The sequence below is a fragment of the Camelus ferus genome, chromosome 12, assembly GCF_009834535.1.
Source record: "Camelus ferus isolate YT-003-E chromosome 12, BCGSAC_Cfer_1.0, whole genome shotgun sequence".
Lineage (NCBI taxonomy): Eukaryota > Metazoa > Chordata > Mammalia > Artiodactyla > Camelidae > Camelus > Camelus ferus.
The window spans coordinates 49948242-49972613 of record NC_045707.1 but is presented as its reverse complement, the minus strand read 5'-3'; the positions used below and the strand labels follow the sequence as shown (position 1 = coordinate 49972613).

Below are 24372 nucleotides of genomic sequence, written 5' to 3'. Positions count from 1 at the left end.
GCAATAGGAAAAGAAAATTCTAGGTTGTTTTTCAAAGTTGGGTATTTGCAATGTTCTCAAAGTGAGACCCACCCGTGTAATGTGTAGAGTTTTAATTATCTGGAATAGGGGTTGGCAAACATTTTCTGAAAAGGGCCAGACAGTATGTATTTTAGGTTTAGTGAGCCATACCATCTCTGATGCAACTACTCAAGTCTGTCTTTGTAGTGCAAAACGACCAAAGATATTAAATTAATGAGCATGGCTATGTTCCAATAAAAAGTTATTTTCAAACAGGCAGCAGGCCAGATTTGGTCCACAGGCTATGGTTTACTGACCTTCCATCTGGAAGATCAAATTTTCTCTCAATTTCTCCTTTCCAGGAAGGTGTAACTACTGATTCAACAAAATAATGTGCTAAAGGTAAAGACTGGTATTAGAAAGACTACACTTTATAAAGAGAAATTACAGGTTTCTTTCTTGAGAACTTTGAAAGATCTGACTGGTAAATGAGGGGGTAAAAATGACCTTTCCAGAGAGGTTTCAAGACTAGTATATGACAAAGTTGAAATGGATTATAATTTCTTCCATTTGGCAAAGCCAAAACTCCAAATAAGAGTCAAAGAAGTTTAATGAACACAGATATTTCTAAGATTATTCTGTATTACAGTGAAGAAATGAAACCTTCCATTAAATCTTTTAACACTATCCCCTGGCCACATGTGCCCAGAAACTCAGAGTTGTACATCAGAAAAGAGCCTGGAGCAGGTGTGGGTGGGTATGCCTTAAAACAGAGTTTTTGATTGATCTGCTATTGAATATAAAGTCTGGAAAACAATTATACAGAGAAATACAGTAAATATGATATACCTAGGTCACATGAACCTCTCCAAGTGAAAAAAGTCACTTATTTAAAATTTTGCTGAAATAAAAACAAACAGAATATATACCACCCAGGAAACAAACTTGTCAAAAAAGTTTAACATGAAGCTAATTATGAGAAAACAATCAAATCCCGAATGTAGGACACTTTACAAAACAAACGGCCTGGATTTTTCAAAAAAGTCAATGTTTTGAAAATTGTAGGTAGAGAAAACAGATCCTAGTCAAAGGAGACTAAAGAGTCATAACACACACTACTGATGGCCCTTTCTTGGATCCTGGATCAAAAAAAGCTATAAAGGACATTTTGGGGGGCAACTGGAGAAATCTAAATATGGACTGTACGTTAGACAAAATGGTATCAAAGTTAGATTTCTTGGATGTGATCAGACAGTATGATTATACAGGAGAGTACACACTGAAGTATTCACAGATGGAATTTATGGTATCTACCACTTACTTTCAAATGGCTCAGAAAAAGTGTATATTAATATTATAAAGGTAGAGCAGATGTCATAAAATATCAAGGAGTGGTAAATCTATATGAAGGGTATTCACCTTTCAACTTGTCTGTTGGTTTGGAATTTTTCAAATTTAAAGTTCTGAAGGGAGGGAGTCTATCAGGATTAAGTCTCAGTTTGGCTCCTTCTTGTGGGATATAAATAGGCACTAACCTTCCATTCCAGCCGCATCAACTCCTTACATTTTATTACTTTTTTAGTACCAAACTACGTCAGTTGAGACCTGCCTCCCTCAATCAGTGAATTCTATCAAGGGGTCAGCTTGGGAGTCAGTTCCTTCAGGTAGTTTTTCCTGACTTCCCAGGGAAGGTTAAGGACCCTGTTACACATTCTCTGCTTCATATCCATGTCACAGTCCCCAGCTCCTTGTCTGCTTCCCTTACTAGACTGCAAGGTCGGGTGGTTCGAGTGCAGCCCTGGCAGATGGCAGGCCTTCCACAGTGGTTATGGAATACAATGAAAGAAACACTAGTAGAAGGCAGTGAAGGGATGAGTGATAAAATGCCCTAGAGAGCCAGGAATCATGTGAAACCCCCAGGCAGAGGAAGGAAGGGATGCAGCTGACTTAAGCTGTCCCAGGCATAAGGCCAGGCAATTTGCATAAACCACTTCATTAGGTAGGTAGCACCAGGGTCATTTTCAAAAGAAAGATTCCTATCTGTCCATGCGTGCAAATTTAACATCCTGCCTAACGTTACAGGGTCAGTTTGTCTTTACAGCACTTGTCTGCTCTTTGCGCTACATCATGTTGTTCTGCTTATTAGTCACAGACAAGTTATTTTTCCAAATCAGTTTTCACACCTGTAAGATGGGAATAGTTTCTGTACTGCCTGTTTTGGAATACCGTCAAAAATAACAAATGAAAATTACTTAAGCAAGTAGTGAACAGACCAGCATTGCTTTCTCCCTCAATTCATCCTCTCCCCAGCTACCCAAGGTTCTTCTAGTCCTTCACTGGCTGAAGACCAAGTGGAAAAGATAGGTCTCTGCCTAAATAAAAGATTACACTTAGGTGTCTCAGCTGATTTCAAGGGCAGGGATGAGGGGTGGGTGGGCGTGTATCTTTAGTGCCTCCAGTATACCATGGAATCCAAACTCAAGTTCAGAGTAGGGATGACAGAGGTTATAAGGCTTCTGAGGAGTTTACTGAAAACCTTTCACTAAAAGCCATCTGCTAAAAACCTGAAAGGAAATTTGTTATTCTAGTCAATTAATAAAATTATGACATGCAATGTTTCAATAATTAGTACATAAAAACCACATGATCACCTCTCCATAGATGCAGAAAAAGCACCTAACAAAATTCAACACAAATTTATGATTAAAAACTCTTAACAAAACGTGTATAGAGGGAACATACCTGAACATAATAAAGGCCATATATGACCCACCAACAGCTAACTTCATACTCAATGGTTAAAAGCCAAAAGCTTTTCCTCTAAGATCAGGAACAAGCCCCTCTATCAGTGAGGGCAGAAGTGGCCAACTGTGTAACTGACAGATTTGTTTTGCTACTTTTATTCAACATAGTATTGGGAGTCCTAACCAGAGCAATTGGGCAAGGAAAAGAAATAAAAGGCATCTGAATTGGAAAGAAAGAAGTAAACCCATCACTACCTGCAGATGATATATATAGAAAACCCTAAACACTCCATCAAAAAACTGTTAGAATAAACGAATTCGGTAAAGTTGCAGGATACAAAATCAATATGCAAAAATCTGCAACATTTCTTTACACTAGTAACAACCTATTAAAAAAGGGAAATTAAGAGATCAATCCCATTCACAATTGTATCAAAAAGAATACTTGGGAATAAATTTATCTAAGGAGGTGAAAGCCCTGTATATTGAAAACTATAAGACATTAATGAATGAGACTGAAGATGACACAAATAAATGAGAAGATATTATGTGCTCATAGGCTGGAAGAATTACTATTGTTAAAATGTCCATGCTACTCAAAGCACTACAGATTCAATAAAATCCCTATCAAAATTCCAATGGCATTTTTTACAGAAATAAAAACAATCCTAAAATCTGTATGGAACCACATAAGCCTCTGAATAGCCAAAGAAATCTTGAGAAAGAAGAACAAAGCTGGAGTCACCATGCTCCCTGATGTCAACTATATTACCAAGCTATAGTAATTAGAACAGTATGGTGTTGGCATAAGTTTGCATAAAAACAGACATATAGATCAATGGAACAGGACAGAGAGCCCAGAAATAAATCAATATTTATGACAAAGGAGTCAAGAACATACAGTGGGGAAAGGACAATCTCTTCAACAAATGGTGTTGGAAAAATTGGATAGCTACACACAAAAGAATGAATCTGGACCACTATCTTACACCATACACAAAAATCAACTCAAAATTGATTAAAGACTTGACCATAAGACTTGAAACCATAAAACTCCTAGAATAAAACATGGTGGTAAAATTGTAAAGCACTACAGAATTTAAAGAATCTTTCATTAAAAAAAAAGTTTTTTAAAAACAAACCAAAAAGCTCACATAGGAGGTAAATTCCTTGATACAGGTCATGGTGATGATTCTTTTGAATCAGATACCAAAAGCAAAAAAAGCAAAAACAAACAAGTGGGATTATATCAAACTGAAAAGGTTCTACACAGCAAAGGAAATCATGAACAAAATGAAAATACAACCTAAAGAATGGGAAAAAAATATTTGCAAGTTACATATCAAATAAGGAGACAATAGCTAAAATATACAAAGAACTTGTACAGCTTGGTTAACAACAAAAAAAAAATCTGACTAAAAAATGGTCAAAAGATCTGAAAGGACATTTTTTCAAAGAAGACATACAAATGGACAAGAGGCACATTAAAAGATGCTCAACATCACTAATCATCAGGGAAACGCAAGTCAAAACCACAATGAGATATCACCTCAGACCTGTTAGAATGGCTATTATCAAAAAGACAAGAAATAACAAGTGTGGCAAAGATGCGGAGAAAAGGGAACCCTTGTGCACTATTGGTAGGAATGTAAATTGGTATAATCACTATGGAAACACTATGGAGGTTCCTCAAAAAATTAAAAACAGAACTACCAAATGATGGAGCAAACCCAATTCCACTTCTGAATATCTGAGGAAAACAAAAACACTAATTTGAAAAGATATATGTACCCCAATGTTCACTGCAGCATTATTTACAATAGCACATATAGAAACAATCTAATTATCCACTGATGAATGAATGGCTAAAGAAATTATGGTGTATATACACCTCCCCCTACACTAGAATATTATTCAACCATAAAAAAGAAGGAAACCTTGCTATTTGTGAAGAGAGAGGGAACTTGCGGGCATTATTATGCTAAGTGAGATAAGTCAGACAAAGACAACACTGTATGATCTCTCTTATATGTGGAATCTTAAAAAACAAAAACCTCAAACCAAGCTCACAGATACAAAAAACAGACTGGCTGCAGCAAGAGGTGGAAGATGGTCAGGTAGTGGGAGAAATGAGTGAAATTAAAACAAACAAACAAACAAAAAACACTGAACAAAAAAAATACACTTTCCCTACTTCTTTGGAAAACTTAGAACATTTTATCTAGGAAGCAATTTTAAATTAAGTTGATTACATACACGAAAAAAATAGTATAAGCACCAAAGAACTTTGAAGCTATTATTCAGGGACCCCCTCCTTAAAGAAAAAAAAAAAAAGCCAAAGCAACCTGGCTGTATGCTGAGAACTTTTCTACAGGGTACTAACTTACTTTCCAAACTGAACTAGACATGAGTCAAAATGTTAAGTTCATTTTTAGCTTTAAAAATGCAATTTCTTGGTTATGTTAGATCAGTTTCAAATCACATGCATCTGGGAACCATGCAATATGAACATGTTTAAAGGCATATACTCAAAAATTTATAGTAGTTTCACAAATTCTAAGCTACAATTTTACTCCCCATATTAACTCTCAGAGTTAGCGTAGAGACAAGCTCATGGATTTCGTGTCTAATCTTTGGTTGCAATTGTTCCACCTGTTATCTAGCCCTCTAAGAAATAAAACAACAACAACGACAACACTTTGAAGTCTCAATCCACTTTACGAAAAGAAAGCTTTATGAAAAGCCTGAACAATGAATTTAAACATTAAGGAGAAAATGAGAAACGTTAGGTGTGTGAAGTAGGAAATGTTAATTTCATGCACTTAGGAACACACACTCACACCCCACAGTAGTAGAAGCAGTAGAAGAGGAAAACACTACATGTGTAGGGGTAGAAATATTTGTTACATCATGATGCTGGCTGGCGATGGAGGGTTGCCGCCTTAGAGCCCCCTGAATGGAACTTCCACTCTGGAAAGCATTCACTACATCCATCTGCAAGGAATCAGAGATTGTGACAGCTTGCTCAGCAAGAGAAAGAGAGAACAAGAGAAAGGACCATTCCATCTATCAACATATAAAAAGTAAAGAAAAAAGGCACTTTTTACAGAGCAGATAAATAGGCAAGAGTAGCATTTGGAGATGAAGGGGGGAAAAAAAGCTAGGAAAAAAGGAGCTTAGGGGCATATAGACACATTCTTTCATGATCAGTTAAAACTTTCATTCATTCCAGGCACCAGTATTATTTTTCAAAAGAGTAAGTTTTGTGGGTTGGGGAGGCTAGAAAGGAAGTGAAGGAGCACATTTAAACCTCCTCCCGGGTCCAAAAGCCCTCTGCTCCCGCTCCCACTGTCTCTCCTACCTCTCTACCAGGCCCATACCTGCGTCTGGATTCTGTTCAGACCTCTAAACCACAAGATCTGGCCACGCCGCAACTCCCGTTCAGCGTGATCAATCTCTTCCACGTCCTCTGCTAACTCCTCCTCAGGTATTTCTTCCTTTTGTGTTCCGTGACCAGCTTCTTTTAGGAATTTTAAACGGCTAGTTGGAATTGTTGAAATAAGCTACAACACAGGGGAAAGAACTTAGAAACAAAGCGCATCAAGATACAATTAAACCGATCAACTTCAACACAAAAAAGGTATGAAAAGTTGCAAGCACAGCCAACTATCTTTACCCATGAAGCAATGAGATCCTGTCCATCAGAGGCTTTCTTTCTCAGAACAAAAAATATTCTTCTCTTAGCTACATAGAAGATTTAAGTCTGAAGGGTAAAAAGGTTTCCTGAATGGAAATAACCTGATTATATTTTCATATTTTATTTAGGACATTCAAGACAGTAAATTAACAACCATGCTTTTATATATATATATTTAAACTCATATTTATTTCAAATAAAATAAAAATAGGTTGGTCTTCTTGGATGCAAAAGAAGTTCACATTTCATTAGTGCTTTAAGAGTTCAATGAGAAAAAAATACCAAAATTCAAAAAATCTTCAAGGCTAAACTGAAAATAGCTTTTGTTTATTAAATATATTTATTTTTATAAAATGCAACTACTTAAAATTGGATTAACAGTGATTGAGAATGACACCAAACAGGAACAGATGCCCCAGAAAACATGAAAGATACAAAAATGCCAATAAATATGTATTAACTTTTAAGTGTTAACAGCTATTCCTTAAGGAACTTGGCCATTCCTTAAGGAAGCTGGGAGAAACAGGCACGCTGTCAGAATCAGAAGTGCTCAGAGAACTTCTAGCCCGACCACTTCATTTCAGAGATGAGCTCAGAGGCAAGAGATGTGACTCGTTCTCTGAGTGACTAAGACCCTAGGTCTGCTGACTAACAAAATCAGTGTTTTCTCCCATGGCACACTAAAAATCAATAGATGACGTCAATCAAAGACAGCTACTGATGCCTGTTGGGCATATACGCTGCATTGAATTTCCTCTTCCTGAAATTAGAGTTTTTTGGAGGTTGTGGGGTTCAGTTTTGCCTGTAAGGGAACATTATAAAATAACTAGAAAGGTAATCAAAACAGAAGAGTGGCCCAAATATGGATCCTACTTAAAAGAGGATCTCAATTAAAGAGATCTGCATAATAAGTAAGAAGAGAAAACTCAGAACCTAGAAACACAATTAAGAAAAAGGTAAGATAAAGGCAAATAAAGACTGAGTTAAAGGTTAGGTAGAAGCTGGATTTCGGTTTGACTGACTTGTAGAATGGTAAGAGTTATTAGCTCACACCAGTCACACACTGCTAAGTTTCATTTATGAAAATGTTAGTACAGATTCCTTATCAGTTCGTTTTATAGTGATGGTAACGGACTTGAAATGAACAACACATACACCATTACCACTTATCTTTAAAAAAAATAATGACATACACTTGCAAGTAAGCTACTTATAGTATAGATGAAAGATATCTCATTTTACAGGCATTGTAATTTTAAACACACTGTTAAAGCCATTTGATCCAAATACTATAAAATGTCATTTTGTGGCCATTTTCTCAGATACTATTTTCATGGAAACATTCCTCACATCAACTGAAACTTAAGATTTTTCTTAAGCTACATTTTTATTATACTACATAACAAAATGATGAAAAGTCAAATGTATATAATATTTTTATATTTTTGTTAAAATATTAATTCTGAAAATGCAAAAATAAGTCATAGAGCAAAAGATACAGATATTAGCATTCTATCCAGTTACAAATGAAACCTAGTAAGTGTCGTGAAACTTGTTAGAAAAAAAAGTTAAAAAACTAAGAAATTAAAGTTGTGTTTTATTGTACAGGCATAATCACAGTAAACAGCAAGTGACATATTAGAACAAGTGTTACATAAAAAAAATCTCTGAATGCCCTTTCTTGACCCAGAGTAAGAACTGCTTAGAATTAAGTTATAGAACTGATTAAAGAACATACACATCCTGAAAGAAATTTTAAAAAATCACTTTAGATACCAAAAAAAAAAAAAAAAAAAAGAGAGAGAGATATTACCTGGCCCCAGAGTAACGTTCCCATCCCTAGGAATATTGACCATAGCCACTGTTCTATTGAAAGTTCTGAACAACTGAAAGGTTTTCCACCAAACTGCACAATTATTATCTGGAGGAATAATCAAGAGTACATTTATTTAGTGAAGTTGTTGACTTACATTCTGGCTTATGTTCCTTATCTCACTGTGGACTTGTAACAAACAGACCAGGGGCTGATCTGCTGGTCACACTTCAAGTATATTTATAAGGTATTGAAGAGTAACACCTCACTTCAACTGTTCTGGGTACATCAACCTATGTTGGGAACTAAATTTTATCACATTTGTTTACAGAGAAATAAGCTGTTAAAATTTTGCAATCCCCATATATTAAACAGATAAACCCAATTTTGTAGTAAGTAAAAGCTAAAATTTTAGCATGTCATGAACAATGATTTTTTTTTTTATGAAATCTGTAAAATACTTCCAGAAACTACAGAACAAGAAGATAACGTTTCTCCCAAAGTTAATTGAAACTACAGAACAAGAAGATAACGTTTCTCCCAAAGTTAATTGAAACTGAAAGCTAAGACAGAAACAATTTTCACAGAAATAATTAAGTCTAGGATTTTGGATTCTGGTATCACAGTACACAAGGTATAGACTATTTGAGTAAAGTTCTCAAAATTTTTAGATCTTCATTTTGAAATAAGCACCATCACTATCTGACTCTATTTTGAAAGGCTCACTTTTTAATTTAATTTGAAATCTTACTGTGTTTAATGACTTCCAGGTTTAATCATGCACCATTCACTTACCTGTTTTGATTCCAGATTCTACTGTTAACAATCATTTGCATAGAAGAGTACCACAGAATCCAAGAGGATATAAAAACACAGGTATAATATATAGTTACATAAAAACCACCATATGTAAAGTGTATAGTTCTGTCCTTAGACTGACTTTTATTCAAATGGGAAAATTCAGTCCCTCACATTTCATCTCAACTCCATTCCTCACACTCCATTCTCCATTCCATTTCCTGCCTTGTTTTGACAATATCACAAAATGAAAAATGTGGCTCATACCAACTCAGGATGCAGACATTCAAAATTTTAAAACATTCACTTCAAAACCTTTTATTATTTCATAATGAACTCAACTGTAGAAATAATTAACTGCTATTAATTGCTAGAAGCAATTAAGCGGCCACTACAGCTATATTAAAAAGTGGTAAACTGTAAGACTGGTCTTAAATAACATAAAAATTACAATAGTTTAAATAATAACAATGTAGAATGAATAATCAGAATATCCGAGTGTGAAGGATCACAGCCACAGAACCTACAGTGCAGTTAAAGCAGTATGAGCTTAATACACTCATGCACATGTAGAATTTCAGGACAGGGCAAATTTTCACTTGAGTTATGATACTTAAAACTTTTTTTTGATGTCTTCAAGGCAATACACAGAAAGCCCACACACTGCAGTCAAGTAATTTCTGGAACAAGCCACCTGTTTACCTAAGATCTCCATATAATAATCAAATTTGAAACTATCTTTTACAATTACCCACCTGTACCACAAAAGTGCCTAAAACAATTGTGCAGAAGATGGCATTATTAAAGATTCCTTCAAATACATTTCTTTCACCATGAATTTTCCGGGCATTTATTTCGTTGAAAAGTTGCATCAGTACAAAGGTATTAAAAACAATAGTATAATGTTCCGACGGAGGAGAGTGTAAAGGAGCATTTCTTCCACTATCAATATCAAAAAACTTTTCTCCTGAAAGAATAAAAAATTACTATTCTGTAATTGTCATACAAAATAATTTAACATTTCAAGAAAGTATGCAATAACAAAATCTAGACAGACCTTTCTTTGCTCTCAAATGGCAGCAGAGAAAGAGTTGGAAGGGACGTGGGATTCTCTAGTGTGACTTTCTTATTTTGTACAGGAGCAATGGAAGCCCCCCAAACTATGGTGACATGTTCAAGATCTAATGTCTAAGTTAGTGGTAGAGCCAGGACAAGAAATTAGGACCCTCTTTACTTTTCTCCCCAGTATCTGTCACGCTGCCTCTCAAAACGTATTATGCATCCACTGATAAAGAGGAGAAATTAAAGACAAACGGGTTGGGGGGGGGGGTCAGAAAAACAGTAACAACTTATGTTCTTGAAAAATCTGTAGCATTAAGATATCTGGGATATGAGCTTGGAACAGAAACAACTGAAGCTTTACCAGGCATCAAATTCTTACCAGCAAACAAGAGTGTAAAGACTACTACAAGTTGGTAGAATGCATGACCCAAAATATTCTTCATCATTGTACGTGAGATGAGGGGCTTATTTCTACCATAAGGTTTCCGAAGCAGGAGAGACTCGGTGGGGGGTTCAGTCGCCAGAGCCAGGGAAGCGAGCGTATCCATTATGAGGTTTACCCACAGCATCTGTACAGCTTTAAGTGGAGAATCCTGGGAAAGACAGGTTTCTTAATAGACATTTACAGCCATTCAGGGACTCAGCAATTCTCAAGATGCCATTTACATTCAAAAACTTAAAGAACGTAACATTTTTGCTCTAAAATAAACAAGTCTTAATAAACAAACTGTCAACCTACTTGAGTAATACAGGCGCCCGTGAAGGCAACAATCACAGCTACTACGTTGACAGTGAGCTGGAACTGAAGGAATTTTGAGATGCTGTCATAGACATTGCGTCCCCACATAACTGCTTTAACAATGCTTGTAAAGTTGTCATCTGTGAGAATAATATCAGATGCTTCTTTAGCTACGTCAGTTCCAGCGATACCCTATTAAAAAAAAGTTCTGTGAATTAGACTAAATGTTTAAAACATAACTTTTAACTATTTGAAAGGCTAATATACATTTAATTAATAGAAATTTAGCATTATATTTAATAGTTATTGACTAAAACTTATTGTGAAAGATGGTAGAAATTGAATATAATAAACGAGGCATTGAAAATAAAGTTTAAATTGGGTTTAAAAAAAAATAGGAATGGATACAGGCACTACCCAAAATTCCTTCCAAAAGTCACATTATAAAAGATACATTGAAAAATAGAAACTCACAAAGACAAAAAGTTAGTGGGAAAGGAGATAGTTCAAAAAACCGCAGGAGGCTGGAAAGCAGATGACCAGACAGTAAGAAACTCAGCAGACCCCAGAGAGCCGAACCCTAAGCTGACAGCAGGGAGAGCGGGGGAGCCTCTGTTGCACTGCGGGTCTCTGCTGCATAAGGCTCGGGACTTGGTAGCATCAGGTAGCACTGGAGGTGGGGGTGACGAAGGAAGTCTTCAAAGTCTTCCGAAGATGCTGAAGAAGTACTTAGAAGGTCCAAACTAAGAGCAACAATGTCCCTCAACAGTGGAATGGGATGCATTATATTAGCAGGCTGTAGATTAATAAAAATGAATGAACTAAACTATATACAACAATGCACATGAATCTCACAAAGACAATGATGAACAAAGGATAATGGACTCAAAATAATATACAATATACGATTCTTATGTACAAAGTTCAAAAACAGACAAAAGAAATCTTCGGAATACTGGCTGTCTCTGAAGAGAGACAGTAGTAACTATAAGGGAGTGTGACTCAGGCTTCCTGGGGTATAGGTTGTACTGCATTTCTTGCCTTGCATTATCTATTATCTACTCACTTGTGATAATCCATTCAGTGTGTACTTTTCTGTAGGTGTGTTACATATTCATAAAAAAATGAAAAGAAAAGCCAGCTAGAGCCTCAGAGCCCCCTCCCAAGGCCATGCAACCAGGCAGTTCGCCACTCCCTCTGACCTGGCAGAAAAGTGCCTGCTAATTTACTAAGAGGATACAACAGAATGTTTAAACTGAAGGGTGGCACCAAGTACTGCTGGGTATGGGGTGCTATATTGAATACAAGCAAGCAGTTAAGAGTAACTCTGATGAATGCTAAGACGACCATTCTTCTTCTTCTTCTACTTGTCTCCCAGAATACCAGGATTCAAGACTGCCCTCCAGTCAGCAGATTTGAAAATTCTTTTCTGGGAAATCTGATCAACTGAAGTGAAGAGACCTAAAAATACTGAAAATTCAAAGTACCCTAAGAAGTGAAATGGCCAAGCCAAACCACTTTATTGAGTAGCTCTGGTCGACAAATCACACCTATAGGCTTAAGGCTTTCCAGCTTTTCAACTTCCTACTTGTAAATAAGCAGAGACAACTAAGAATCATTTGACATCTAAAGAAAGCACTAACTGGAAAGATAGACACGACACCAAAAGGCATACAGAGATACAAAAGAGACAAAAGCTTGTTTTTAAAAAAATGAACTCCTTAGAAAAGCAAAAGGCACAGCAATGGAACAAGAACAAGATGTTAAAACAAGAACAAAAATTCAGAGATTAAAAAACAACTCGTGGAAATTAAATATATGATCACAGAAATGAAAAAAACAACAGAGTCGAGGAAATATTCCTGTAAGATGACAAAGGTATGGTAAACAGAAGAAAGAGACAAGTTATCAGTATAAGAGCTCCAAAAATCAGGGGGACTATGCCACAAAGAAAAACAATGGAGGAAAAACAAGGAGAGTATAAGAAAATGCCACAAAACTAAAGAAAACGAGTTTTCATAGTAAAAAATTGCCCTAAGACAAACCATTATGACATTCAGAGGACTTGAGAACAAAGGAAAGACTTAAATACCTCCAGAAAAGAAAAAAAGAAAGAAAGAAAGAAAAAGTTTCAAAATTCAAAATGGTATGTAATAACATTGGAGGTACAAATTCAAAATTCTGAGTGAAAATTATTTTCAACCTTGATTTTTTAAAATCAAGTCAGACTAAGAATCCAAGAAGAATTCTTTGAGGAGAGAATAGAGATTTCAGTCACAGAAGTTATGAAAAAGTTTAACTCTCATGAACCCTTTTTCTCAGCAATCTGCTGGAGATGGCTTTACTTAACTGAGAGAGTAAACCAAAAAAGATGATGACATCAAATCCAGGAAATTTAAAATCTTACATCAGTGAATGGTTAAGGAAATTCTCAGATGGAGAAAGAAAAGTCAGCTGAGCAGCAGGCCTAGCAAACAGTCCAGATTATATAGCATGTCATACGGTCTGGGAGGTGTCTCTAAGCAGGTAAAATCGGTGAAGGCACATGATGCCTCTGACATAATGAAAGAAGAATTTGGTGATGAATTAATATTCAGTACATTAAAAAACAAACTAAGGAAATAATTAAATAGATAAATAAATCAATAATTTAAAGATTAAGAGAGTGAACTGAATAAGACAATTTGTAGGGAATACAAAAAGTTGTGCAAGGAAGTACAAGTCATTACAGTAGACCACATGGCTCAGCCTGGAACAGCATTTCCATCACAGTAAGTACGGTCTCTGGACCATCTTTAATTCTGATGGAAGAGTGACAGGACAGGTAGTGAGTATGAATGCACATAGGGGTAACTGTGTGTGTGTGCCTGTGAGAGTGCTAAATCCTTATCCTCCTTAATGAAAAGTCATTAACACATGCTTTATATTAAAAAAATTAAAAACTCTTGTCATGTCATTTAGATATATGAAGGCAAATAACTAAGGAAAACAAACAGCTAAAATAGTTGGTTTCCTTTAGTCAAAAAATGAGCTGGAAGAAATGATAGTCGGTAGGGGACCTAGGTATCAAGTCTTACAGAACTGTTTGACTTTTCAAATGCTATGCAATATTGTTTTGATAAACACAAAAAACAAAGTCCAAGTCAAGCTTTTCTCAAAATATTCAATAAAGGAACAATCATAATTTAAAATTTTAGCCTCTAACTCCTAACCTGAATATTTTAATGTGAAACATATCTAACACAACTAAACCAAACAGGTTTCCCTGCCTCTAATCATTCTCTTTTGCAAATGCAAATCTCATCACTCCCTTGTTCAAAATCCTTCAAAATTTAAAAAGTTACTGTAGATGTTAATTGGTACCCAAATAAAAACTAGTTTTACAGGTAAACAAGTGTGGGAAACTTTACACCAAAAAAAAATTAAACAGCTTTTTTTATGAGCTTCTCAGAGCTGCATGCTAATGTCTCCAGATTTGTTTGCCTGCATCAGAAGACTGCTTGGGAAATGCTGCTCTGTCAGATAAAAGAACAAATCCCTCATCTCAGCCTTTAAGGCCCTCCTCAGGTAGCAAATCCCCCTTCTTCACATCCAGGACCCACCAAAACACCTTCTTCTAGTCTTGTTAAACTACTTATCATTCTCTGACATCTCCTGGCAGGACTTTTCTCCATCCCTCAGCTCAAATGGCACCTCTTTCAAATGCCTCTATAGGCAGAGCCCCGTGCTGTGTTTAGACCTTCACTGGCTGCCACTATGCTTTGATGATTTATTTCCTTGTGTGCTGAACCTTTAGGAGGCAGCAACTACTCACCTCTAATGTTTCTGGACCAGAGTACTGAAAACAGATTCTTAATGTTTGAAGAAGAAACAAATTATTATTGATCCAAAATCTAAAAATACTTTAAATTACGGTATTCAAATTACCTTAGGGAAGTTTTTTACTACCAGCGATGTATACTTGGTTACAGAAATACATCATAGTATTTAGTCTTTGATGACAGAAATATCTGTACTTGTGTGGTTGACAGAAATTTGAATTTTGGTGGTAGAAATAATAAAATATAATCTAAAAGAATGTAATCATATTTTAAGCACGCTACGGAGGCTTGCTATCTAAAGGAATTCTAAAAGGAGTGGCTAAATAGGGCAAAATGCCAGACCCCTCTGCAAGCTAATAACATACTCACACTAGTTCCTTTATTTTATTGGTGTAAATTTTATTTTAATGTTTAATTTGCTAAATATATAGTGTGTGTACAGATACAGAGAGTGCGCGAGAGAAAGGGAGTTTTAAAATGCTATTTCTGCTCGAAAAATAAGAAACAGATTTTAGAAAGAACTAATCAATAGCAATTTCTTGTAGGTATCTAATAAAAGCCCCAAACAAATAATTTCACCTTTCAGTTTTAAAATATGAAACTGAAGAACTGAACAAAAACACAGTAAATTCAAGCTTGAGTCAGAGTGCTTTCAAGTCCAAACCACTAAGCACTTATTCTTTCCCTGTATATTTAAAATACATTTAGATTTTTTTTGATGTGTTACCTTAAAAAAAGTGGTAAAATGTGCCTAAAACCTTCAAAAGGCTTAAATATCAAACAGAGCAGCTGCTGCACTGTTTCTGTTTGCATTACTACATTTACCTGCATTTATTTAAAGCCTTTAGTATCTGCCTGAAACACTTAAGTTTTGGGAAGAAAGCTGTTTTATTTTAAAATGCATTGTACATAAATGCCTTCCTGGTGAGCAGTCCAGATGAAAGTAGCAGTAAGAATCCCCGCTAAATGATCAAGAGCAGCAGTGAGTGACCCTGTTTCTAAAGTGAATGACCCTGTTTTGTCTACAAAGAAACAGCCCTTAAATATTCTTTATCCCTTCAGCTACTTTTCACAAGTCTTCAGAAGTTCACACCAGTGTGCTGCTTACCACAATAAATTTGGAATAGGATGAGGTAGGAATCTTTGGGTGCACAGTTATTGGTCAAGGGGACTTTAACTATGTAATTTCCTTCTTCCATTTGCCTCACTCCTGTTGAAAGGCTGCCACTATAGTGATGGCTCTGCTAAATCCCAAATACTTTAGCAGCAAAATATCAGGGGACAAATTATGCAAAAAAAGCCCACCACTGGTACACATAAATATTCTCTTATCTGAAACATTTGGAGCCAGACTGTGTCTCAGAATTCAAAGTCTCTCATTCTTTAGAAAGATAATGAGGTACATGCCTTCTATTACAAATTCTCCCAGAGGGTTAGCACCCCATAAAAACACATTAGTATCTGTACAAAGACTACGGATGTTCAAATTAAGTGGGACAAATAACATCCTCACATAAATTCAGAGTAAGCTGTGCAATGAAAAAGTCTGTTGCAAATTTAGGGGAAAAATTAGTTTTTAGATTTTTGGATTTCAGAATTATGATTATGAACATATATTTTCCAAAATAAAACAAATCAAATTAAAATTAAATACTTAAATTTTCTATGGCACTGAAGTAACAAAGATTCATCCCAACACTGAAAAACTGGAAGGAATGGATTCAAAGATATAACAAGCTTTTTCACTCATTAAATGTTTATGTAGCATATGTATTTCGTGGTATCTATTTTACACTACTGGCTATACTATAAAAAAATAATAATGAAATGCTGAACTTGCCTACTACTTTTAATAATCAAATATAAACTGAGAACTTAGGTGGGGAAGCAGACTTTTTTAATTAAAAAAGATTACATCTATTATACACGAAATGATTACTCTTAAAAGACATTTTCAGTTGAGTGGAAGATTTTTAATTATATTCTTAATTTAAATACACATAACTGTTCTAAGCCTGTCTTTTACTTAAGAGGACTGTTACAAGGGTCAGATGAGATGACAGACGTTTAAATATTTTAAAGTACAAGGTAAATGCATGATCTTACTATAACTGTTCAAAAGAAGTCATCTTCCAGCATCAAATAAAGGTGTATTATAAACTAATTTGGCTTATAAGCCATTTTAGGCTTATAAATTATCCCTCAAACTAATCTCGAGGGACAGTGTATAAAAGCAATAGCAGTTTAGTAACAAACAAATGAAACAAACAAAAAACCCAGCAGGTAAATTACATCTGAATGCTTGAATAGGTAAATTCCTACCATTGCAAATCCAACATCAGCTTTCTTTAATGCCGGGCCATCATTTGTACCATCACCCGTCACGGCTACAACCTGGCGTTGTTCTGAGACGGTGCTGTCAATTATACCTGAAATAAAGTAAATATTTGTGCTGTAAAAATAATCCCTTTAATTAGTAAGGTGACTCTGCAGAATATCTTGGCTAGCTGGTTTTACAGATTCACGGTTAAAAATAAATAATTAAATGTAGAGAAATGAAACTGCTGAGATGCTGGGCAAGAACCAACTCCAGAAACTGTTTTATTAGGAGTGATATCCTGTTTTAATCCCTGAAGATAAACACAAGTCCCCTAAGGGAGCAGAAGAAATGCATGTAGATAGAGTTCATTAGAAAAGATGATATCCAGGATTCAATCCTGTATTCAGTATCTATTACTATTTTAGGATGTAAAACTCATTTCTGTTATAAGAAATTGTGGAATAATTTTAATATATACTCACCTTTAACCAGTGTATGTTTGTCAGTAGGAGATGATCTTGCAAGTACTCGAAGCTTTGGCCATATCTTGTCTATCCGCTCTTGCTCAATCTAGAAATTGTTGGCAAAGTTAAAATGTGCCCAAATCCTAGTTTCCTAATTCCAAAATCTAGCATATGAATCAGTGGTTCTCAAAGTGTGGTTAACAGACCAGCAGTATCAGCAATGCCTGGGAACTTGTTAGAAATGCAAATTGTTGAGCAATGCCCCAAGGCCTATCTATCAAATACTCTGGGGTGGGGCCTAGTAATCAAAGTTTTAAAAAGCTCTCCAGGTCACTCTGATGCATACTCAAGTTTGAGAACCACTGCTATCTTTATAATTACAAGATCAAATTAAAAAAATCTCCCCACTGCCTATGAAAATGAAAACTTCTTAGCCTAAGAAGCACAGAGAGTTTGGGGTCCCTTAAAATATGCTCCGTATCAACCTTTCCAAACTCATCTCTGTCTACTCGCTCACACCTTTGGTACTTCTTGGGCAGAGACTGAAAAGAAGCACTCACTCCCTTTAGGGCAAATTTCTTTATCGCTTGTTCCCTTTATCTTCTGAAGGGCTGCATGGATTCATGTGTGATTCCTAACACATAGTACATATTCAAGATATATTCGTCAAATGAAATTTCTAATATACTAAAAACATATCAACTTAAAAAATAAGAAACGCTTACCTCTCCCTTTTCATTTCGTATTCTTCTGTTGAAATCTTTACCTTCTAGGCATAGGAAATCTTCCCCTGGATGTAAAATACCACATTTGGTAGCAATGGCTCGAGCAGTATTAATATTATCACCAGTGACCATCCGCACAGTAATTCCAGCCCTCTGACATTTCTTTATTGCATCTGGTACCTGGTTTGGTGGGGGAAAATTCACATTACAAAGGCGGGTAAATCCCACGGAACAAATATCCATTGCCTCAAAGTCCCACAAGTGACAACTTTAGTTTCATCTCAAGATACTGAATAGTTCTTGAAGTATTTCCCAACAAACTCTTCCTTCCTATTCCAGCGCCACAGTCCTAGCTCAGGCTTCATTTTCAGTCTGTTTGTATTATTTACTTGCCAGACTTTTTAAAGCAGCTTTTCCCCCTGGCAACCATTAGGCAATTCTTTCTGGTTTGGCATTCTACCTCTCTGGTATACAGCCCAGACCACACCAGGGTAAATGTTGGTGTCCTTTGGGCTTATGGGTGGGTGGCTCACTTGTTTTGTTCCCCTTCCTTACCTTTTAAGGGTTATCTTACCTACTCTGGTGCTTCCAACTACCATCTATGTGCTAGTAACTTTCAAACCTATACATATTTTTCCCAGCTCACTGTGAGAGCTGGATTACTAGGTCCATCAGAAATGTGGACATCAGGATTTGGGTGTCTGGGGTAGGGTAGAGCACATGCTTAGCATGCACAAGGTCCTGGGTTCAATCCGCAGTACCTCCTCTAAAAATAAATAAACCTAATTACCCCCAACACAAAAAAAGAATTTAGGTATCCAAAAGGGAAACCATGTTTTCTATCTAACAGAAACCCAAGGATTAGCTGACTTCTTCCATCACCCTTACCCTATACATCCTTAAAGGCCAATGAGTCCTGCGGATTCTACCTCAAACTTCCAGCACCCTGTCTCCACTGCTTGCTGCCTCAGCTATTGTAATAGCTTTTTTTTTTTTTAATTGCTGTCCCTGTGTTTGTGTTTCTCCCCTCCTTTGAAATATCTGATGTATTTGACGATAGAGTTCTATTCCTAATACAATTTCTTAAAAATATATGATTCCCCAACTGTTATACAATAAGTCACAAAGTTCTCAGTATAACAGAGTATCACACTTGAGATTTAGAATAGTTTCCTATATTTATCTAACTTTTTTCTACTATACCCAGCTTGATAGATGAATAATCTCTGTATTATTTTTGTATCTTTACTTCTGTAGTTCCCTTTGCCTAGAAAATCCTTTCCCACTCATCTTCTCTAACCAGAAAATCCATACTGATCCCACCAGAACAGAGGCAGCAAATGCAAATACCTACAGGGCCATGTAGGCAACAGAAATGAGGAAAACATGCTGAAAGTGACAAACCCAAGACAATACCTAAAGAAAGAGCACTCAGCTCTAGTCTATTTTGACCATGGTGGAAATGCTGACAAAATCTATACGTTCATGAGAAAGCAGAAATCCAGATTTATGTGCATATATGCAGTCTCTCAATACTTCTACACACACACACACACCCCAGGTCCACAGATAACTTGACTAAATGCTAACTTTGGCCTACAAGCTGGTTGTGACTTCTTTTGTAAATACAGTGTAAATGTAACATCTCTGGGAGTTTTCATGGCCTCCCTAGACAGAATTCTGCCTTCACATTACACAAGCCTATATTATTTAAAAAAAAAAAAAAGAAAAAAACTTGATTTTGAAAACATTGATCTGCTGTATAAATGTAATATATATCTTGGTAACTCACTTGAGATAAAAATTAAAAGATACATATTTGTCCATTTAAGCGCTCAATGATTAGGTGGTTCCCTGAGATCATTTGGAATAGGAAAACAATGAATGAGAGTGAGAAACTGGTCTTGGTTAAAACTATATGGCAAATTACATTTAAGAAAGTAAACTAAATTTATTAATGGCCCACTAGCCATCAAATACTTCCATGTAAAACTCAAACTACCTCCACTTTGGTAAGTAAAAACACTGTAGAGAAGCCAAATATCTTGTTCTTCAAGTACACATGCTGGATTTATTCCAAATATCTAATCAAGACTCTCTACATCAGAACTGCACAGTCCAGATACCCATCTGAGAAAGCTATCTCATACTACATTGTTTCACGTTAGTACGAAAGGACCCATTTCATTTTGTGATACTGAAAAAAATTGCTACTTACGTGTTTAAAAAAACTGTCCAGACTCAATGCCAAGAGCACAGTAACAGCAATACACTTCCCAGAGGACAAAAATTGTAGACATCCTGATTTAGTATTATGCTTAGATAAGATTTAAGTCATAAATCAATGAATAAAACTGAATGGTCTTCCCTTGACCAAAGCTTGGCAAACATTATCCACCTGGATATTTAATAAGCATTTACAACTCCACAACCCAAAACTGAATTTATCTTGATTTTTAAACAGGCAGCTTCTGATTTTCTTATTACAATGCTTAATACAATCTACCAGCCACCCAGTTATGCAACTCAAGAGACTGGTTCCCACTTCTCTAGAAGATATCTAATTGTAGAGAAGATACCTCAGTCCTCAGCTTTTTCCCCTAGCTACACATTTTCCTTGAGAGTCCTCCCTCAGCCTCACATGTGAAATCTCTATCCTACACCACTTTCAGGCTCCTAGGTCCTATTGCCTACTTGACATATATTTGGATGTTTCAGACACCTCAACAATGTCAAAAAGAGTACATCCAAAGCCAGCGTATTCATTCCTATTGGTTCTACTTCCATTTACTGTGAAATCATACCTTTCTTTCCATCTTCCCTGCCATAACTTCAGTGCTAAGCCACAGTCATCTCTTGCCTGGGATCGCTGCAGTCATCTTACAGGATTCCCTGCTTTTACTCCTCTTCCTAATTCATTTCTTACAAAGTACCCAAGATACTATTTTAACAACATGAATCATGTCACTTCCCAGCCTGAATTTCTTTAATTACTTCCCACTGAATTTCAGGATAAAATTCAGAGCCATTATTGCCTATTAAGGCCAAAGATAATCTCGTCTGCCCCTTTTTTGTCCAAACATACAGCCGCACTGGCCTCCTTTTCATCTTTGAAATAGCTAAATACTTTCTCACATTCAGGCTCCCACATTTTTTGTCCCATTTCTTTGAACGCTGTTCCTGCAGCTATCGACACAGCTGGCTCACTTTTAGCCATTAGATCTCAGCTCCAATGTTACATCCTCAGAGATCCTTACCGTGGTCTCTCAGTCATCTCTATTTTATTACCCTGTGCCTATCCTTTATAGCACTTATAACACTTGTAATTGTCAGTTCCCACCCCCTAACCCTGTGCCTAACAGAATATAAGGGCAGGGACCTAGCCTTACTCCTCACAGAATGTATTTTCACTTGGCACAACTGTCTGTGTATCTATCATTTTATCTTTTTATCGGTTGTGTTACTTATCTAGAACATACATTTCATGACTATTGTTTATTGCAGTATTTCCAGTTCCTAGAAGAGTGCCTGGTACTACAGAGTCTGTTGGCTTAATTAGCTGATGATGGCCAGTGAACAAAAGCCGCTTTTGCCTTTGTGCCACTATTCATGTTGCTTCTTTGCTCGGCACATGCTTACTGCTCTCTCTCTCTCAGTCCAGCTAATACCTCCTCATCCTTGAAGACTCACATCAGGTAATTAACCTCTGGGAAGTCTTACCTGACTCCTCCAGAGGTTAATATTGCACAGTGGGCTTTTAAGCACAAGTTTTTTTAGACAGAGCTTGGTTTGAACACACTAGCTCCATGGTCTAGAGCTAACCTCTACACATTTCAACTTTTTTTTTTTAGCTTCCAAAAATACTTATAACTCAAAGGTGAACGTTAGTGAACTAATACATGTAAAGCACTAGGCATAATATCTGGCACACAGAAAGAACTCAATAAATTAAGACGTTACTTTAGACTATGCTGGGGGTGCATGCTCTGTGCTCACAGAACATGCTCTGTATATGCATCTAACAATATGCTAACATCTGGGTTACAATTATCATGTGTTTATCCACCCCCACCCAGGTCAGTGACATCTTTGAGGCCAGGAACCAGATCTCAAAAATCTTTATGTCTCTAGTATCCTGGAAAAGTGCCTGGCACACAGTAGTTGCTCAATAAACTTAAAAAAGAGAAAAAAGATTGAAAGAAAAAAAAGCAAAATCTAGAGCTGCAGTCTGTCCAATATGGTAGCAAGATGTTTAAATTTAAATAAAAAATTTTTTTTAATTCAGTTTTTCAGTTGCCCTAGCCACACCTCAGGAGCTGAGTAGTCTCAAGTGGCTAGTGACTATCCTACTGAACAACACACAGAACAATTCTATCACCGCAGGAGGTCCTACTGGGCAGTGCTGGTCTAGACACCATGAAAAAGAAATAGCTTAATGGTATTTACTGTGTAATTCAGTATAAATATGAGCTGAAAACCAACCCAGTTCAAGGCACTATGCTAGGTTATGGTGCTATAAACACATAGGATCCACCCAAAAGTTATCTAATTAAAAACCATAAATAGGTAGCACTATTATTTCACTTATCCTGGATTCACATAGGAGAGAAGTAAAACCACAAAAACCAAGGATTCTACTAGAAAACTGTGTACAGCCAGTGCCTTCTGCACATGCAGAACACAGAACGTTTCACCACCTCAGGTCTCACAGGGTCTTCAATCCCCACAACAGCAATGCAGGTAAGGCCGGTGACAATATCATTTTCATTATCCCACTCTGGTTCTGGTTCTCCCGCTGGGAAATCTCTGAACGCAAGACATATGGTTCTCAAGCCTTCTGATGCCATCGGTTCAATCACAGTTTTTACAATATCATCACGGTCCCTCGGTCTGAATACCTTTGCCTCACCATTAGCACTCAAGATTTTGAAACACCTAAAAGGGAATGTAAAATTCAAACATCAGTCACTCACAAAAATAACAGGTAATATCATTTAAGCGAACTGGAAGGGCTAGAAATCATGGGATCTGATATCTGGAATTCAGAGAATTACGTATGTTGCGTTTTTACGGACTTAAATCATACTCACTTTTCACCCTGCCCTTTACAAAACACAGTTCTCTTTTTATGGTTCTCATTTGCTCCTTCTCCATTTAATCAGTTACTCTAGATATTCTCTAAACCTTCTCTTTTGGAAATGCAGAGCTTTAAAATTTTCACACACACAAAAACCTAGTGGCAGGAGACTAGACTATATACCTGTCTATTCTGGTACAGAATTAGACATTAATTTTAATTAACACAAAATTCCCAAATATTTTCTTCTTTTAAAGTAAAAAGCCAAGTTCAATCAACCCCTTACCTGAGACGTTGTTTCATCACCTATATTGTTTTAACCATGAAAGAAAAAAAATAACTTATTGTTAAAATAGGCATTCTATCAGAATGAGAGATAATGCCAAAATAGTTATATTTTTAGTGAAACTAACTACAACTTTTTAGCTAAGCAGTAAATAAAAGTTACACGATATACTTCCCTATCTGAAGTTTAATTGTTCACATTGCCTCTCTACACTCCTTCTCTCCCTTGGTGATGCCACTGCCTCTTGCTTCTAGGCAGGTGATTCCCAAATCCTCATCCTCTGTTTCCACTGTTTTCCAAAGCTTTAGATCCCTGTTGAAGAGTTCCACTCAGATGCTGTGCCAGCACCTTCAATTGACTGCATGTAAGGCTAAAGACTATCTTCTTGCTGCCCTAATAGATATCAAAGTTACTCCCAATAATTTCTACCTAAGTCCAAAATCTCACTTGAATACTTCCTTTCTCCTCATCATCTGTATAGTATTAGCTCTTAAGTCCTATGTATTTGTCCTCTGAACAGTCTTCTGAATGTTTCCTCCCCACTCTACTCCCCCTGCTACTCTACTGCTTTCTTCTGGCTCTTACTTCAAGCTAGAGCTATTGTAATAGACTTTTAATTGATATCAGTCTCCAGTCCATCCTTCCCACTGCCCTCCCTACCCCCAACTCACCTTATTCCCTGATAAAAGAAATATCCTCAATGCCACAGGTTTGCTCAGTTCTACTACCTAACGGAAAAACGTCTGTTGCATCATCTGGCCTACTTGACTGTTTTAACTGTTTCGCCTAATGTTTGAGAGCGTCCAGGACAAACTGTAAGCTTCAC

General features: G+C 36.4%; 1 protein-coding gene and 1 long non-coding RNA gene across 6 annotated transcripts in view; one reads left to right on the top strand and one right to left on the bottom strand.

Annotated features, from left to right (window-relative positions):
• The window catches only part of ATP2B1 (ATPase plasma membrane Ca2+ transporting 1), a 127156-nt gene that overhangs the window by 6428 nt on the left and 96356 nt on the right, over positions 1-24372 (bottom strand). For 3 of the 4 annotated variants that reach the window (XM_032493643.1, XM_032493641.1, XM_032493644.1), the window contains exons 12-21: positions 22881-23118; positions 18184-18363; positions 17477-17564; positions 16997-17103; positions 10854-11045; positions 10494-10707; positions 9808-10019; positions 8255-8362; positions 6125-6307; positions 5652-5738 (exon numbers count right to left, since the gene is read on the bottom strand). In XM_032493643.1, the coding sequence (XP_032349534.1) occupies positions 5652-5738; positions 6125-6307; positions 8255-8362; positions 9808-10019; positions 10494-10707; positions 10854-11045; positions 16997-17103; positions 17477-17564; positions 18184-18363; positions 22881-23118 (1609 nt within the window). The remainder of the gene's footprint in view (positions 1-5651; positions 5739-6124; positions 6308-8254; positions 8363-9807; positions 10020-10493; positions 10708-10853; positions 11046-16996; positions 17104-17476; positions 17565-18183; positions 18364-22880; positions 23119-24372) is intronic. The other variant, XM_032493645.1, reaches the window with a different exon arrangement.
• On the top strand, positions 116-18904 carry LOC116667736. 2 transcript variants are annotated; one of them, XR_004324759.1, is made up of 3 exons: positions 116-197; positions 11352-11357; positions 18894-18904. It is a non-coding gene; the product is annotated as an uncharacterized LOC116667736 (long non-coding RNA). The 2 variants fall into 2 exon arrangements; XR_004324758.1 differs by lacking the exon at positions 116-197 and adding an exon at positions 8407-8488.